Consider the following 15520-nt stretch of genomic DNA (forward strand, 5'->3'; position numbering starts at 1 on the left):
CGCCCCACTCCTCCCCCCCACCCTGCCCCATCCCCTCCCGCCCCCGCCCCACTCCACCCCCCCACCCTGCCCCATCCCCTCCCGCCCCCGCCCCACTCCTCCCCCCCACCCTGCCCTATCCCGCCCCGCCCCGCGCTCCCAGCCTGCTCCCCTCCACCCCAACGATTTGCTCTTCCCCCTCCACCTACCGCGCACCCGCCTGGCCTCGCTCCCCGCCGTCGCTCCTGATTGGCTCTTCCTTTGCAGCGCGGGACTCGAGAATGCGGCGCTCGCCGCTGCCGCCTCACATCGATGAGCTCGGCAGCCCCGATTCCGCCTTGCGGCCGCGCGCCGCCAGCCCGCCCCTCCCCCACCCCGCACTTCTCCCTCAGCGCTTCAGCACCGCGCGCCGCCCCGCCAGCCCCCCCGCGCCGCCCCTCCCCCACTGTCCGACCCCCCCACTGCCCCGACAGTCCCGCGCCGCCCCTCCCCCACTGTCCGACCCCCCCACTGCCCCGACAGTCCCGCGCCGCCCCTCCCCCACTGTCCGACCCCCCCCACTGCCCCGACAGTCCCGCGCAGCCCCTCCCCCACTGTCCGACCCCCCCCACTGCCCCGACAGTCCCGCGCAGCCCCTCCCCCACTGTCCGGCCCCCCCCACTGCCCCGACAGTCCCCGCGCCGTCCCTCCCCCACTGCCCCTCCCCAGCCCCCCCGCGCCGCCCCTCCCCCACTGTCCGACCCCCCCACTGCCCCGACAGTCCCGCGCAGCCCCTCCCCCACTGTCCGGCCCCCCCCACTGCCCCGAAAGCCCCTCCGCGCCGCCCCTCCCCCACTGCCCCTCCCCTGCCCCCCCGCGCCGCCCCTCCCCCACTGCCCGACCCCCGCAGTGCCCCGACAGCCCACCACTCCGCGCCTCCCCCACTGCCCCGACATCCCCTGCTCCGCCCCTCCCCCACTTCTCGACCCCCCCCACACACACACACTGCCCGACAGCCCCCTCCTCCCCACACCACACCACCTGCACTGCCCCAACAGCCCCAGCGCAGCCCCTCCTCCACTGCCCAAACCCACCCCTCTCCCCGCACCACCCCACCTGCACTGCTCCTCCCCCACTGCCCCCACACTCTCCACTCTGCCCAACTTGCACTGCCCCCACACCACCCGCTCTGCCCCTCCCCCACTGACCTGACAGCCCACACGCCGCCCAACCCACACTGCCACTGCCCCAAAACCCCCAGGCTATCCAACTCGCACTGCCACTCCCTCTGCTCTGCCCTACCTGCACTGCCCTGACTCCCCCCCACTGCCCCCCCGCGCCTCTACTCCCCCACTGCCCCAACCACCCCCACGCCACCCAACCTGTGCTGCCCCTGGACAAAGTGGGTCTATGCCCACAAAAGCTTATTCTCCAATACATCTGTTAGTCTGTAAGGTGCTACAGGACTCCTTGTCGCTTTTGCAGATCCAGACTAACATGGCTACCCCTCTGATGCAAAACATATAGATGGTATCATGAGCGCTCGTGGGCACAGCCCACTTCTTCAGATGACTGAAGAAGTGGGCTGTGCCCACAAAAGCTCATGATATCATCTATATGCTTTGTTAGTCTATAGTAGTGGTCACCAAACAGTAGATCAGGATCTACTGGTAGATCTTGGAGCTTCTGACAGCTGATCCTGACTGGTTTGGCCAAGAGGCTATCAAGTGCCAGCATTTTAGCTGCTACTCCTCCCGCTGTGCATCTCCAGCCCTTTGCCTTGGAGCTGTTCCCCCAAGAGCCTCCTGCTTGCTGGGCTGGGCAGGGCAGGGAGAGAAAAGAGCGGTGTTGATGTCAAGGTGTCCGCTTCTCGTACCCTGTATCCTATCTCTACAGAGCGGAGATGGGGCACAACAGGATTAGATATGGAACAAGTTTGTTGCCTGCTTTTGGGAGTGGTGCAGGGCTAGGATGGGGTGAACTTGCCTTAGCCCCATTGTACCCAGGAGCCATGTGAGGTAAGCAGTGTTCAGCTGGAGTCCATATCCTGATCCCCTACCCAAGTCATGAACTGCCTCTTATACCTCAAGCCCCTGCCTGAGCCCTCCTACATCCAAAAACATTTTCCCAGAGCCTGCACCTAGAACCCCCTCCTGCAGCTCAACTGTCTGCCCCAAGCTTAGCTCAGAGCCCCTCACACTGTAAATCCCTTAACCCGCAACCAGAACCTGCACCCCAACACTCTGCCCCATAGTGAGTGAGGATGGGGGAGGATGGAGTGAGCAGGGGCGGAGCCTCAGAGAGAGGTGGGGTGAGGCTATTTGGGTTTGAGGTAGATCTTGGCTTGTGCTTAAATTCAGAAAGAGATCTTGTGCTTAAAAAGGTTGGAGACCACTGACTCCATAAAGTGCTACCAGACCAGTTTTTGTTTTTTAAATTTATGAAAATATAGGGTTAGTGTCTAGGGCTCTGGTTGAAATGCCAAAGGCCTGCAACCTGCTGTTTAAAATCACAAAACATGTCTACTTGGCTAGGGCCATGCTTGTGAAAGGGAAGGAAAGAGGGACTGATAGCATTGGTGAGAACTGAGTCCCACGTGGGGAGAGGAGACTAAAAGAGAAGGAAGCTGCCTGCTTCGTGGGTGTTTCCATTGAGTCACAAATTATTTCCTTCTGCCTGCTCTGTGCTGTCATTGCTGGGAACCCGGGGGTAGGACTGTACCATGAAAAAGAAGAAAGCATTTGTTTGCCAAAGGTAAATGAGTGGGCTGGGAATGCAAATTCCATTCTGCTTAGTAGGGTGTGTGTAATAAGGAAATGTGCAATAATGTTTACCCATTGAAAGAAACAAGTTTGTACAGCGCCTGCTGTGAAAATGAAGAGCGGAGCAGAACAGTGCTGCCCACTCACAGGCTTGGGACAAAGTTACCTGATAGCAAAATTCGCTCTCCAGCCCTGAAAATGAAGATTGGATCAGGCAAGTTATACTAACGAGGTTCCACCCCCACCTCACTCTGTCTCTCGCTGTCTTATGTAGCCGAAGAAACTTTTTACCCTTATCTGATTACTTGCTAAGGAATTGTGTTGTGAACTGTATGTTTTACTGGCTTGACTTGTATTTACGTTTATCTTTGCTGAAAGTATAAAAGCTGTTCTGTTTTTCTCCTACATGTTGAATGCCCAAACTTCCTGCTCTGGTAATTGGAGGAGTCATAACGTTGGTCTTTCTTATCGGGACTATGATCCATATGCTGTAGCTGAAATTGTTTGAAAAAGGTTTCATTAAAGTCATTCACTTGTTAGAATTGATATGAGTAGCACGAAAGAATTAATAGAATTCTAGTTACTTTTGCTCAGTGTCCCCTTATCTTTCCTGGAGACTAATACAGCAGTACTTATCACATCTGAGACCAGAAGACATATTCGAATATGAAGGTGTAAATGTTGAAGAGCAGTTTTAGGTGACTTACTGTGGAACATTCATGTTGTCTAACTGCTAAAAACATCTCTCAGATATTAATGAAATTCAGCTTTATCTCCAGCTGCTGTCAGAATTAAACTATGTAAAAAGGAAGTTTAGAGGCTAGACTTCATGCATCAGTACGAACTTTGTTGGCAGAAACTCATTTTTCTTTCTTATGGTTATTTAACCCAGAAAAGCTCATTTAAATCTTTTCTATTCCATATCAAAATTGAAAATTCAAGAAGATATTTGTCACCATGAAAACCTGCTGAGATCCCCTCCCTGCATGTTCCCATATATGAGACCACTCTACCCAGGGGCCTGAGTATTCATCAATCATAGAATTTGCTGTAGATTTCACCACATGTTGCAGAATTGTTTCCAGAATTTCAGATTTCACTATTTAAAGAATGACATTTCTAGTTCTTATGGTTGTGAGGGAAGTGTGAATGGATGCCTGTATAAGTCTGCAAAGAGCCAGCAACAATAGCTCCAACAGGAGTGAATTGTCTTTGTTATTTTAGTCAGGGACCTTTGGAGTCCAATGTTGTACAGAAATGGAATATAATATTTGTCATGCCATCTGGAGTGGTTCATGACCATGAGTGTCTACCTCAAAGTAGAATAGTGATAGAAATGTAGCCGTGTTAGTCTGGGGTAGCTGAAGCAAAATGCAGGACAATGTAGCACTTTAAAGACTAACAAGATGGTTTATTAGATGATGAGCTTTCGTGAGCCAGACCCACTTCCTCAGATCAAAGTACACTGTCAAAAAGCAAGACAGGCACCCCAAACTGGAGGTATGGTCTGTAATGAGATTTCGCTAACTCCGTAACAAATGTCAACTCCCGACGCACCAGAACAGTCTTACCATAGAATCACAGAAAATCCCTTTGAGCATGCCAGTCTGGCTTGCCCCCAAGGTAAGCTTAACTATGTGCTAAATGGCTGATTTGATCCAAAGATCACACAATATTCAGATTGCTTCCAGTCCTGAGAGTGGTCATTTACCCCTGGTCAGGTGGTACCTCAGATCTTACACTAAAGACAATGTTTGTGGCTAATCCCATAGTATAAACTTAATAAACTAAGGATTTATTAACTAGGAAAAAGAAATGAGAGTTATTTACACGTTAAATTAGACTACGTATACTCATAAGAGTTACAATATGTGGTTCCAAAATGTGACAGAGTAGTAGTAATCTGTCAGCACTAAGGGCACGTCTACACAGCAGTGCAAAAGTCAAATTAAGTTACGTCACTTCAGTTATACAAATTGCGTAACTGAAGGTGAAATAGCTTAATTCGGCTTTTAGCGCTGCCTACACAGCAAGAAGTTGAAGGAAGAGCACTCTTCCTTCAACTTCTCTTACTCCTCATGAAATCAGGGTTACAGGAGTCAGAGTAAGAAGTCCTCCATTTCAACATTATTTTGAAATAATGGCTTGCTGTGTAGATACGCACTAGGTTATTTTGAAATAACATCAGTTATTTTGAAATAACGCTGCTGTGTAGACACAGCCTAAATATCTTTTAGGTCTAACCTAGGCTGAGCCTGTGGATTTTAGCTTTTGTTTCCTAGCTCCATCCTGTGAGATTCCAAACATCAAAGAGAAGGACAGTTTTCATGATATATGTCTTTATTTCTCTTTTCTAAAATTAAAATCCATGGGGCGAGCTTGTCTGTACATCGCCTATGTAGGGCAGTTAGCAAAGTCTAGCATCATGATTAAAGCAAAGACTTTGTCACTGGTATTTTTAATAAAAGTCGTGGGAAGAATGGGGGTATTAAACAATAAATTATGGTCTAGATCTCTGGTCTTGATCCTGTCATGAGACAGAGGACTGGACTCAGTGACCTCTTGAGGTCCCTTCCGTTTCTAATGTTCTATGAGTCTATGGAAGCTCGAGGCCTGCTGTTTGGGCTAATAGCGAAAGCTCTGCTGCCCAACGCTGAAATGATGGAGGTCACATAAATCACAGAATCCATGATCAACTCGTTGCCTTAATCATGTTTTTTTACAAGGACACACTTAGTTCTGATAGTCTTCCCGTCTGGGCAAGGTAGGCAGTCCTCCTCCCTGTGCTCCCAAGTTCAGAGCAGCTATTTTTGTCTTACATATTACAGCAAAGGGTACAAACTTTGTAAGTAAAATCAATGGATGTAGCTACATACAAGTGTGTTAGTCAAAAAATAAGTACATCCTTATAAATGTAACTATTGGCTTAAACAGTACTAACATACAGGTGAGCTGGTCTAGTTTCCAGCTATGAATTTGTCAGTGCTTAGCTGGTGCCTAAAGCCTTTGTAAGAAATGATACCTGTTATACCAGTACAGATACCTGGCTTTTCCAAGATATTACAAAATTCAACATTTTTGCTGTGTAACAAGAATGTTCAACTTTGAGTCATAGTCATATCTGTGTGTGAGTGGGGGAAGGATAGGAATGAAGGGTATGTCATGGAGATACAGAATTCAGGAATTTTTGCTGGAGAATTTGGTCCAAATGTGCCATGGATTATATTGGGTCCTGCTTATTCCTATCATTTATTGCTATAATCTGCTGTTAAGAGTCCCTGACAGTTGCCAGTCATTAGAATTCTATTGCTATAGACCTGAAATTATTTTATAATTTGTATAGTTGGTAAAAAAAATAAAAGCAAATAATGGAACTGGTGAAAAGTAAAGACAAATGTGAAACACTTTCAATTTCTTCTAGACCTAGGTCATCTGAAAAAATACCTTGGTACTTGCAGACAAGGCTAGTGAGTGGGTCATAGGGCCAAATGACGTAACATGACCTTTGCCTTTTCCTCTTCCCTTTGGTGAACAGTCCTCTTGGAATGAACAAATGTGATTATATCTTAAATAAAACAGCAACAATGACCTGTTTAGGTTTTACTGAAAAGAAACTGTCCTCTTCTGATTAAAAGTTTTTTCCCCTGTTTATTGGAGAGCTTTGTCTCGATGAGTCTTGTCATCTGTGGGGGACAACGCTTCATTTTATGTAATTAAGCACTTTGATGCTGGCAGGTAGATCATGTAAAATAGCATGTGCAGTAAACAGCCAAAGTGCTGGTAGCTAGACAAGGAGAGTGGCACCGATGAAGCCAGAAGGAATGGTTCATTTACAAAAGCATATACAAATAAGGTGGTTTCTCATTCTGAAGTGAAAGGCCTTCCTTATGCAGTGGCCAAACTTAAAATGAGAAGGGAACTGTTTTTATTTATAGATCATCATGGATGTGCACAACAGATCATCTTATAAATATTTCTGAAAATGTGTTTGTCTCGAAAGATCTCCGAAACGGTAAGAGCTAGAAACACCAAATTTTGCACAGATACTACTGATTTCCTAACGTAAATCACTGGATTGGTTATATCTTGAAATCGGTTCCCCCCAGAGTCCCAGTTGGGCCTCCAGAGCCTCAATTGGGCTACTAATTAACTTTTAGTAGTGCCTGATCATAGGCATTTGCTGGACTCATCTGTTAAGCATGTCTCATAAATTGCAACTACAAGATCCTTTCCCTATGATAACCGAAAAAGTACTAGTTACGTTAATTTCTTAAATTAATATATAAGGGAAATGTATTTCCAATAAAATATGCTATGTTAATGTCATTGACGTAGTTCATTCATCACACCTTTTACTATATTTTCCCTGGGCGACGCCAGGTATTTCTTCTAGTATAAAATAAAACATGGTCATTGCCTTGTGACCCTACAATCTAAGGCCTTGATTCCGCATCTAACCTTGTGCAAGTAGAAAAACTAACACAAGTGGGATTAATGGGATGATGAAAATACGGAAGAGTCGAAGGGAGTACTTTATGGTCTAAACATACAACTTGGGCCCAGGAAATTCCAAGTTCTACTCCTGTCTCTGAAACTGATTTTCTCATTGGTCTTTGGCAAGTCCTCTTACCTCTGTGTGTCTTATTTCTGTCAAATATAAAATGAGAATTATAATATTTGTGTTTATCAGGGTGTTTTGAAGTAAGGACATTTTGAAGATTTGAACTTTAAGTATTAATTGTATTCTATTTGTTGTTACGAAAAACTTTACAGGATACATGTAGGATAACTTTTGATATTTCAACAATCTTCCTAGTTCCTGGGTGTATCATTTAATAATCTACTGCTTTTATTGGAAAGAAAATATAATTTTTGCTGTTTTGAATAATACATACATCCTCCTCTCCCTCCCTCCCCCCAATATATGTATATGTATACATTTAGGGAAGAGGGAGATGTTTTTACATTGAGCTCCCTTGATTTGTATATACACTTATGTGATGTGGAATTCTGTGCCAAATCTTGTAAGGGTTTCTTGGAACACTAGTCATGAGACACTATTACTCATCAGTTGACTGGAAATCAACCATTTCCCCTCTTGAGAAATCCAGACAATGAAGGACTGATTTTTGTATCTTTGGAGAGTTTGTTCTTATTTTTCAGATGCAGAAAATTTTGTTCAAATCCAAAGGCAGCTATGTCCTTTTGTAAATATTTGTTACTCTTTGGTCAGTGATTTTTTGTTTGTTCCCGAATGCTGATAACTCTGTTCTCAGGAAGTGTGTGAGATAAATAGAAATGCTTTGCACTTTATAGTGGGATCAGCGGTGACTGCTTAGTTAAGGTTGCTTAAGAGTTTCCATCCTAACTCCTTCTCAATCACTCATAACTTGCTGAAGTCGTAACCTTTAAGATTAAAACATTTTTTATTTTTCATTTAAGGGAAAGGAAAACAATACACATTTTTTTTAAAATTTTGAATAGCTCAACAACTAAAACAGCTTGGGATAAGGGAATAGCACAATGGAATCTGCCTTACAGTGGAATGTAGCTTCATTACAGAAGTCCTTTGAAATGTAGTGAAGCAATTCAGCTCCTTTCACTTCATTTCACTATCACTAGGGTTTTGTATATGTGTTGATATCTACACACACAAAACCCAAGACACTGTCTTTTCTATTCCCATAATTTACAACCAGTGTATGAGCAACTCGGCTTGCAACTCTTGATAAAAGGCAAGCCTTGGAGGAACATGGCTGCAGGCATTATTGGACCACAGCCTGTATAATTGCACATACATTGACACTTCCAAAAATGAAAGGCCATAGTATTTCCAATTTCTGCCACTGCAGACTTGTGGCGCTTGTAGCCAGTTCTTGTTTTATGCTGTTGATGAAATTCACACCCAGCGAAGGTACAGAGAGGGTACTAACCTGTCAACTGCAAATATTGCTCTCAGGTCTCCTCTACTTTAATGTCAAAGTAATCCTGCACAGAAAAATCTCTCCCACCATAGGAAATATTTAAAAACCCCTCTTTGCACTAGCACATCACAGAGAGAAAAAGGGACACTTTTCTCAGCAATGGGCTTTGTGATTGTCAACAGAGGAACTGCCTCACACAGGGAAAAAAAATATAAGAACATAGGAAATGCAATGCCGAATCAACCTTCTAGTTCTCAGCAGAGAAAGGGGCTTTCACTGGTGTTCAACTGACATAATGCTGAACAAGTCTTGTATCTGCCTATGCTGCTTGCAGTCATGTTCAACAGTGTATTAGTTAACATAAATCCTCAAAGCTGTGTTCTCACTGTGTAATTTTCTAGTGGAGATTACTGTGTAATTTCCAAAACAGTATGTTTCACTATGTGGCTGTGATGGATTCAGAGACTTCTTACTCTGACTCCTGTAACCCTCATTTTACGAGGATAAAAGGAAGTTGGAGGAATAGTGCTGTTACTCGGACTTCCTGCTCTGCAGACAGCGCCAAAAGCTGAAATAAGCTGTTTCGACTTAAGCTACGCAATTGGTGTAGCTCATTTCAGATTTAGCCCTGCTGTGTAGATGTACCCTAAGAGAACTTGTTACAAATCCTAATTTCTTACCCTAGTTCTTATTGCAAGTAAAGTCCTTCTCAGACTTCAGGTGTCCTTTCAGACAGGGCCAGCAGTTCTCCAACACTGTGGTTTCCAGGTGTTCCCATGCATGCCTTGGTGTGAGGAGTCTGTCTGTAGAGCCAGCTGGAGATCATCATTGTTTATTTCTCATGTATCATACAGAATTTCTCTAGGGCAGGAAGCCATTGTTCAATTCCCTACCACCTCTTGTGCAAAAGTACAAAATTCAATATGGATTCCAAAATCAGGTGACAAGGACTCGTGTCTTTGTAGCACATCTGCAGGAAAACACTTCTCCATTTGACTCTCACTAATGGGCTATTAGCTCTGTGTCTGGCTTCTTCATTGTTGTTCCTGATGGCCTGGAAATAGGCTTTTCCCAACATGAACACGTTGATGATAAAAATACACTCAGTATTCCTACTTTCAGATACAGAAGTGGTACATGCATACAAATAGACTATGTACATTCTGAGGATTACTAGCTTTCCAATGATATGTTACAGGAAATATTTTGCATACAGCATATTTGAGTTAGGCATATTCATATCCCCACGCATATTTCCATAAAGAATATGAAATACACCATCACAGTTTCTTTAAATAGTTTCTTTAAATATTTTAAGGGACTTTGTCAAAGGATTTTTGAAAGTCCAAATAAATTATCATTTGTTTCAGTTTTTCCTACTATGTACTTGACATGCCCATAGAATCCTGGTGCCTTAGAGGCACCATTTTCTTTTTCAAAAGCTGTACTGATTTGTCCCTGTCTTAGGACATCATAGAAGTGTTTTATAACTCTAAATGACTGTTAGAGTTTGCCTGGTACGTATGTAAGGGTCAGTGGTATGTAATTCCCAGCATCTCTCTAGAGCCTATTTTAAAGGTTGGTATTATATTTGCTAGTCTTTAGTTTGCTGTGAGCGTAGCCAATTTTAGTGAGGAATTGCAGGTTTTAGCAGGTCAGCTGCTTCAGTCTTTCTTAAACTCCTTCAGGAGTCTGAGTTGAACCACCCTGGTGACTTGTTGCTCTTAAATGTTTCAGTTTGTTCCCATATATCCTCTTTTGGCATCTCAGTTTCTGGCAGTTCCTCATCCTTAGTACTGAAAAGAATAGGTCTGTTGTAGGTATCTCTCCAATGTTGAAGACTTTTGCAAAGAACTCCTTCAACTCATTTGTAGTATACATATTGGTCTTAATTTGTTTCCTTTACTCCCGGTCAAAGCTTAAGGAGATTCAGAATACACTGGATACGCTAGCACAGAGGTGGCCAACCAGTTAGACATGAAGAGCCAAAAGAGCTGTGGATAGTAGTGCAAAGAACCACACATCCCTCACCCAGAGCCAGGCGCCCCCAGATCCCTCTCCCAACACAATGCCCACCCCCTCCTCCAGAGCCAGGCACCCCCAAGTCTCTCTCATTCTAACCCAATGCCTACATCTTACCGGAGCTGCCACCAACACAGCCACACACTTCTCCCTCCAGGAACTGGGGCATGTGCACAAAGTGGGCATGCGGCTCCGAACGAGCCATAACCCTGAGAGCTGCATTTCTGTGAGCAAAGAGACGCATGTGGTTCAAGAGCCACAGGTTGGCTACCCCTGCACTAGCATCTGCCACTGGGGGCAATATGCAGGATGAAGGATAAAAAGATCTGTGTCCTTTGACCAGTTTACACACTAATCTAAGCTTTTCTATATTGGCAGGATCTCGGCACAGCTTTTCCCATAGAAACTAACCTGTGCTAATGATGGCTGCCAGCCTAAAGGTTGCATTGCTTGCCTTATGGACCCTTTTCTTTTCATGTGCTACATATCACAGTAAGTTTACTAATGCTTTAACTTAATTCATTTAACAGTAATTTATCAACAGCATTTTAAAGTGAGTAGGAACAATTAGTAAGCAACATTTTTACCACAGTTCAGTAGCCATTATAATATGTAAGATTAATATTTGCAAACACATTTATATGTTAAAATATAGTCTCCGTTCTTGTCTATTTTTCCATTAATATTTTCAATATGCAAAGAAAAACACTTAAGAATTAATAAAGAGCTGAAACAGATGTTTGGAAAGACTGTCTTTCTATTCCTGTTATTGCAACTGGCTTTCTAATATATCTAATTTGTTGATAGAGCTCACATTGCTGTAGTCTACATTCTCTCTGGCACATTAAAGACTAAGATTTATTTTGGCATAGGTTCCAGACCGTGAAAATTTATGCCCAAATAAATTTGTTAGTCTTTAAGGTGCCACAGGTCTCCTTGGCTATGTCTACACTGCAGTTATTTCGGAATAAGCTATTCTGGAAGAAATACTCAAAAATAGCTTATTTCAAAATAGAGCATCTACACTGCAGGGAAGCCTGGAAATTAGTCCAAAGCAGGCTCCCCATATGTGGACATGCTACCTCAATGTAGAGCCCCAGGAAGCACTGGGGAGTAATTACTTTGAATGGCTTTGGGGAGGAGATATTCTGAAATAGCAGCAGTGGAGCATCCACACTACTGCTATTCCAAAATAACTATTTTGGAAGAGGCATTATTCCTCGTGGAATGAGGTTTACAAATACCAAAATAAGCCACCCATTATTTCAAAATTATTTCAAAATAATAGGCTAGCTGTGAAGATGCTTGCATAGTTATTTCAGAATAATGGACAAAATAACATTGCTGTGCACACGTACCCCTTGGGTATAAAAGGTAGATTTATAAGATTGCAATTGCCAGTATCCCTCCTTTACTCTTTTCAGAAACAGTCCTTTTCTTCTAATGCAGTCTTTTGTTAGCACTTCAGTTATCCATGGTTTACAAAAACAAACAGCTGGTGTTTCAAAACTTGCATTAGCTAATTTCCTGACTATTCATAGTTCCAGTTCTAATTTGAGTGATTATCAGTGGGATTTTGCACTAAAATTAAATAGGCGAAGACTGAAACCCCTAGGTGTATAGTAATCGGACTCCAAAATTTTCTTATCCATTTTTTGTTACTGTTGGTTTTATAGGCTTGTTCCTTCCTTATGAATGTTAAGCTGTTTTAAGCTTCTTTGTTTTATTTTTCTTGTTGAAGATAAAAAAAAGTTCAGTGTCTCAGTTCCCCTTTTTAACTATACAAATTGAAAGTAAACTCTGTATTGTATGTGGTCTCAAAAGGAAATTCTCAGAGATCTGAGATTTTAAAAAGCTGCTAGAGATGAAAAAGGGGGATAGTAAAAGAAATACAGAGCATGTTAAAAGTTTCAGGGACAAGATAAGGGAAGTAAAAGGCCAAGTGAATTAAATCTGCTAGTCAAAATAGCTTAGGACAATAGAGCATTTTACTTCTTAAGGCAGAAAGTAAGTCAATTCAAAATTAATGCTGATTTTAAAATGGCAGATTCACTGAACTCTTTTCAAATTTGCCTTTAAGAGGCCCCAGTTCTCCCCCTTCCCCCATTCCCCTCAGCTGCCGGGGAGGACCCAGGGCAGCCCCAGCTCTTCTCCCTCCCCGTCCGTCACCCCGTGCACTGGGGAGGATCCAAGGCAGCCCCAACTCTTGGGGCCCCACCAGCCCCTTCCCCTCCCTCCTGACTGGCGGGAGAAGCCAAGGCTGCTCCTGGCCAGTCTCTTCCCTCCTTCCCTCCCCCTGCCACTGCTGGGGAGGGCTGGGCTTAGGCCGCAACAGCTATGGCTCTCCCACAGCTCGCTGGGGAGGGGAGGGGAGGGGAGCGGAAGGAGAGGGCCAGGGCCGCAGACAACCCCAGCTCTCGATGTGGGCCCTGGGCCAGGCCAGGCTGGGACTGGGTGGGTCCTGGTTGCTGTGGATGCAGAGTGACATGATGACATCACTCTGTTGTCCCCCCAGAAATTTGTATATATATATATATAGAGAGAGAGAGAGAGAGAGAGAGAGAGAGAGAGAAATGGTTCCTGGAACTTCAGTTCTTACTAAAGCAAATGGGATTACTCAAGTGAATAAGGAGTGCTTGGTGATTTAAGACTAGAAGGACTTGGGCATTTAAAAGAGGAAGTGAAAGTAACAGATGCATGGATTTTAATGAGGATGAAAGACCATAAACAAATGCTAGTGATAAGTAGTAAAGTACTTGGTTGGCTCAAGTTTTTAATTAAGTACCACAGGGCTCAGTATTAGAGCCAGTCTTATTTACCATCTTCATTAATTCTCTTGAAGGAGCGAACAGCATTTTCGTAACGTTTTCAGATTATACCTAATAGACAGTAGGTGGAAATACCTGTAACAAACCCGTGAAGATTAGAAACATGGGCAAGAAGTTACCAAGTGAAACTCATCTGGGAGAAAATGCAAGATAACGTGGGCGAAGTAATCCAAGCCCAGACGCCGAATGGGAGAGAAGAGCCTGGGAAGCGTTGGTGGCTGAAAGAATTTAAGGGGTGGGACTTGCCAGCAAATTAATCTTCACTTTGCAGTGTTGTATGACAACAGGAAAAGAACCAACTGAATTTTGGGCTGTGTGTACAGAATCATCACATACTGGAGCAGAGGAGATCTCTCTCTATCCAATGCTTGTGTAACATCAGCTGGAGTACTGCCATCAGGCTCTGTCCTGGGAAACTTACTGCCATAAAGAAAGATGTTGACAAATTTGGCAGAGTTCTGACAGCAGCAACAAAAAATGATGTGGATGATACTGATGTGAAATGGACTAGAAGAGTTGGTTCTGCATATCTTGTATGAGAGAGGACTGAGAGGATATGACAGGAGTCTACAAATACCCAAAGGGTCAAGCACCCAAGAGGGAGAGGAATTATCTAGGATGAGAAAAGTGGGTGGCATGTACTGACATTTGGGGTTTTTTTTAAAGTTCTCCTCATGTTTTAGAATTTCTGGGCGTGTTGTTAGCTTTTATAGCTATGAGACCTTATTGTCACACATCCCCTTCCACCCCGTTTCCTTCTGCTGTACCCCCTCATATGGATTCTTGTTCCCAAGTAAATTGTAAGTTCTTTGGAATAGGGACCAGGTCTTGCTGGGTATGTTTACTCTGCAATTAAATATGTGTGGCTGGCCCATTCCAACTGACTCAGGTTCATGTGGCTCAGGCTAAGTGTCTATTTAATTGTGGTGTAGGTGTTTGAGCTCACCCTAGAGCCCAGGGCTTTCAGATCCTGTGAGTGAGGAGAGCCCCACCCAAACCTGAACATCTGTACCACAACTAAACAGACCCTTAGCCTGAGCCCAAGTCAGGTGGTAAAATCTAGCTCTGGGTGTTAAACTGCAGTGTAGACATACCCACTGTATTTGTGCGACATCTAGCACAACATGATCCTGACTGGGGCCTTTGGGCCCTACTGCAATACAAATTAATAATAAATACGCAAAGAAATAGTAGGCATAACTAGGAACAAGAGGATAAAATATCAGAAGAAAACTTCTTAACAGGGAAGTTGATTAGGCTATGGAGAAGACTGTCGGAGAGACTGAGGGAAATCCGCCTACTTAGGATGGTTGATGATTGAACAAAACACTAGAAAATGTTCTGTACATAGGAACCTTAATCTAATTCCTAGGAGAATGCCTGACGAATCATTTTGGTTGCTAATATCTATGACTCTGTTATTCTCTCATCAAGTGGTAATCCCCTTTACACAAAATTTGTGAAAAACTAATTTCCTAATGATAATATTCCATGGCCTAAGAATAGGTGTGCTGAGAGCTCTTATGGGTCTTTGTCCCATAGAATTTCAAGGTGCACCTTGGAGAGAGCTGAGCTTAGAGGAAACTCTTCACATTTAAACTGAATAAGTCCAAAGATTGCGCTTTCACGCTCCCTTTCAGAGATGTAATTGTTCTATTTCCGAAGAAGAATTTTACACTTCTGAGCACTAGACCTTGTTTTGGCTGATTTAATTTTCTGTTGCTGTCACTGCTCAGTGTTGTCTTGATTTGTCCTTAGTTATGGCAACAGGGAACCCACAGATGTTTGAGTGCGTCACTGACTATCACACGGAGCTCGTTTGTCACTGGGAAGTGGCTGCACAAATGAACTGCTCCAAGGAATTCAAGCTTCATTACAGGATGGAAGAGTTCTCAGCACTGTAAGTGTTTAATGCTGTATTCTGGGTTCATTGTTAAAATGTTAAATATGCTGCCGTTATTAAAAGTCCTACTCCTCCATGGCCATGGGGGGGTCTGGAGCACAGCAGAATCAGAGTGGGCCTGGG

The 15520-nt window shown here is 44.0% G+C and overlaps 2 protein-coding genes across 10 annotated transcripts in view; one reads left to right on the forward strand and one right to left on the reverse strand.

Moving 5' to 3' along the window:
- The window catches only part of NSMCE1 (NSE1 component of SMC5/6 complex), a 49208-nt gene extending 48861 nt beyond the window's left edge, over positions 1-347 (reverse strand). For both annotated transcript variants that reach the window (XM_075899958.1, XM_075899957.1), the window contains exon 1: positions 189-347. The gene's annotated coding sequence lies outside the window, so the exon portion shown is untranslated. The remainder of the gene's footprint in view (positions 1-188) is intronic.
- IL4R (interleukin 4 receptor) overlaps positions 1-15520 on the forward strand; it is a 31157-nt gene that overhangs the window by 3735 nt on the left and 11902 nt on the right. Inside the window, exons 1-4 of one of the 8 annotated variants that reach the window (XM_075899953.1) lie at positions 2519-2712; positions 6656-6732; positions 11045-11158; positions 15253-15394. In XM_075899953.1, the coding sequence (XP_075756068.1) occupies positions 11086-11158; positions 15253-15394 (215 nt within the window). In that variant the 5' untranslated portion in view covers positions 2519-2712; positions 6656-6732; positions 11045-11085. The other 7 variants (XM_075899952.1, XM_006123282.4, XM_006123281.4 and 4 more) reach the window with 7 other exon arrangements.

This window comes from Pelodiscus sinensis, chromosome 16 (genome assembly GCF_049634645.1).
Source record: "Pelodiscus sinensis isolate JC-2024 chromosome 16, ASM4963464v1, whole genome shotgun sequence".
Taxonomy (NCBI): domain Eukaryota; kingdom Metazoa; phylum Chordata; order Testudines; family Trionychidae; genus Pelodiscus; species Pelodiscus sinensis.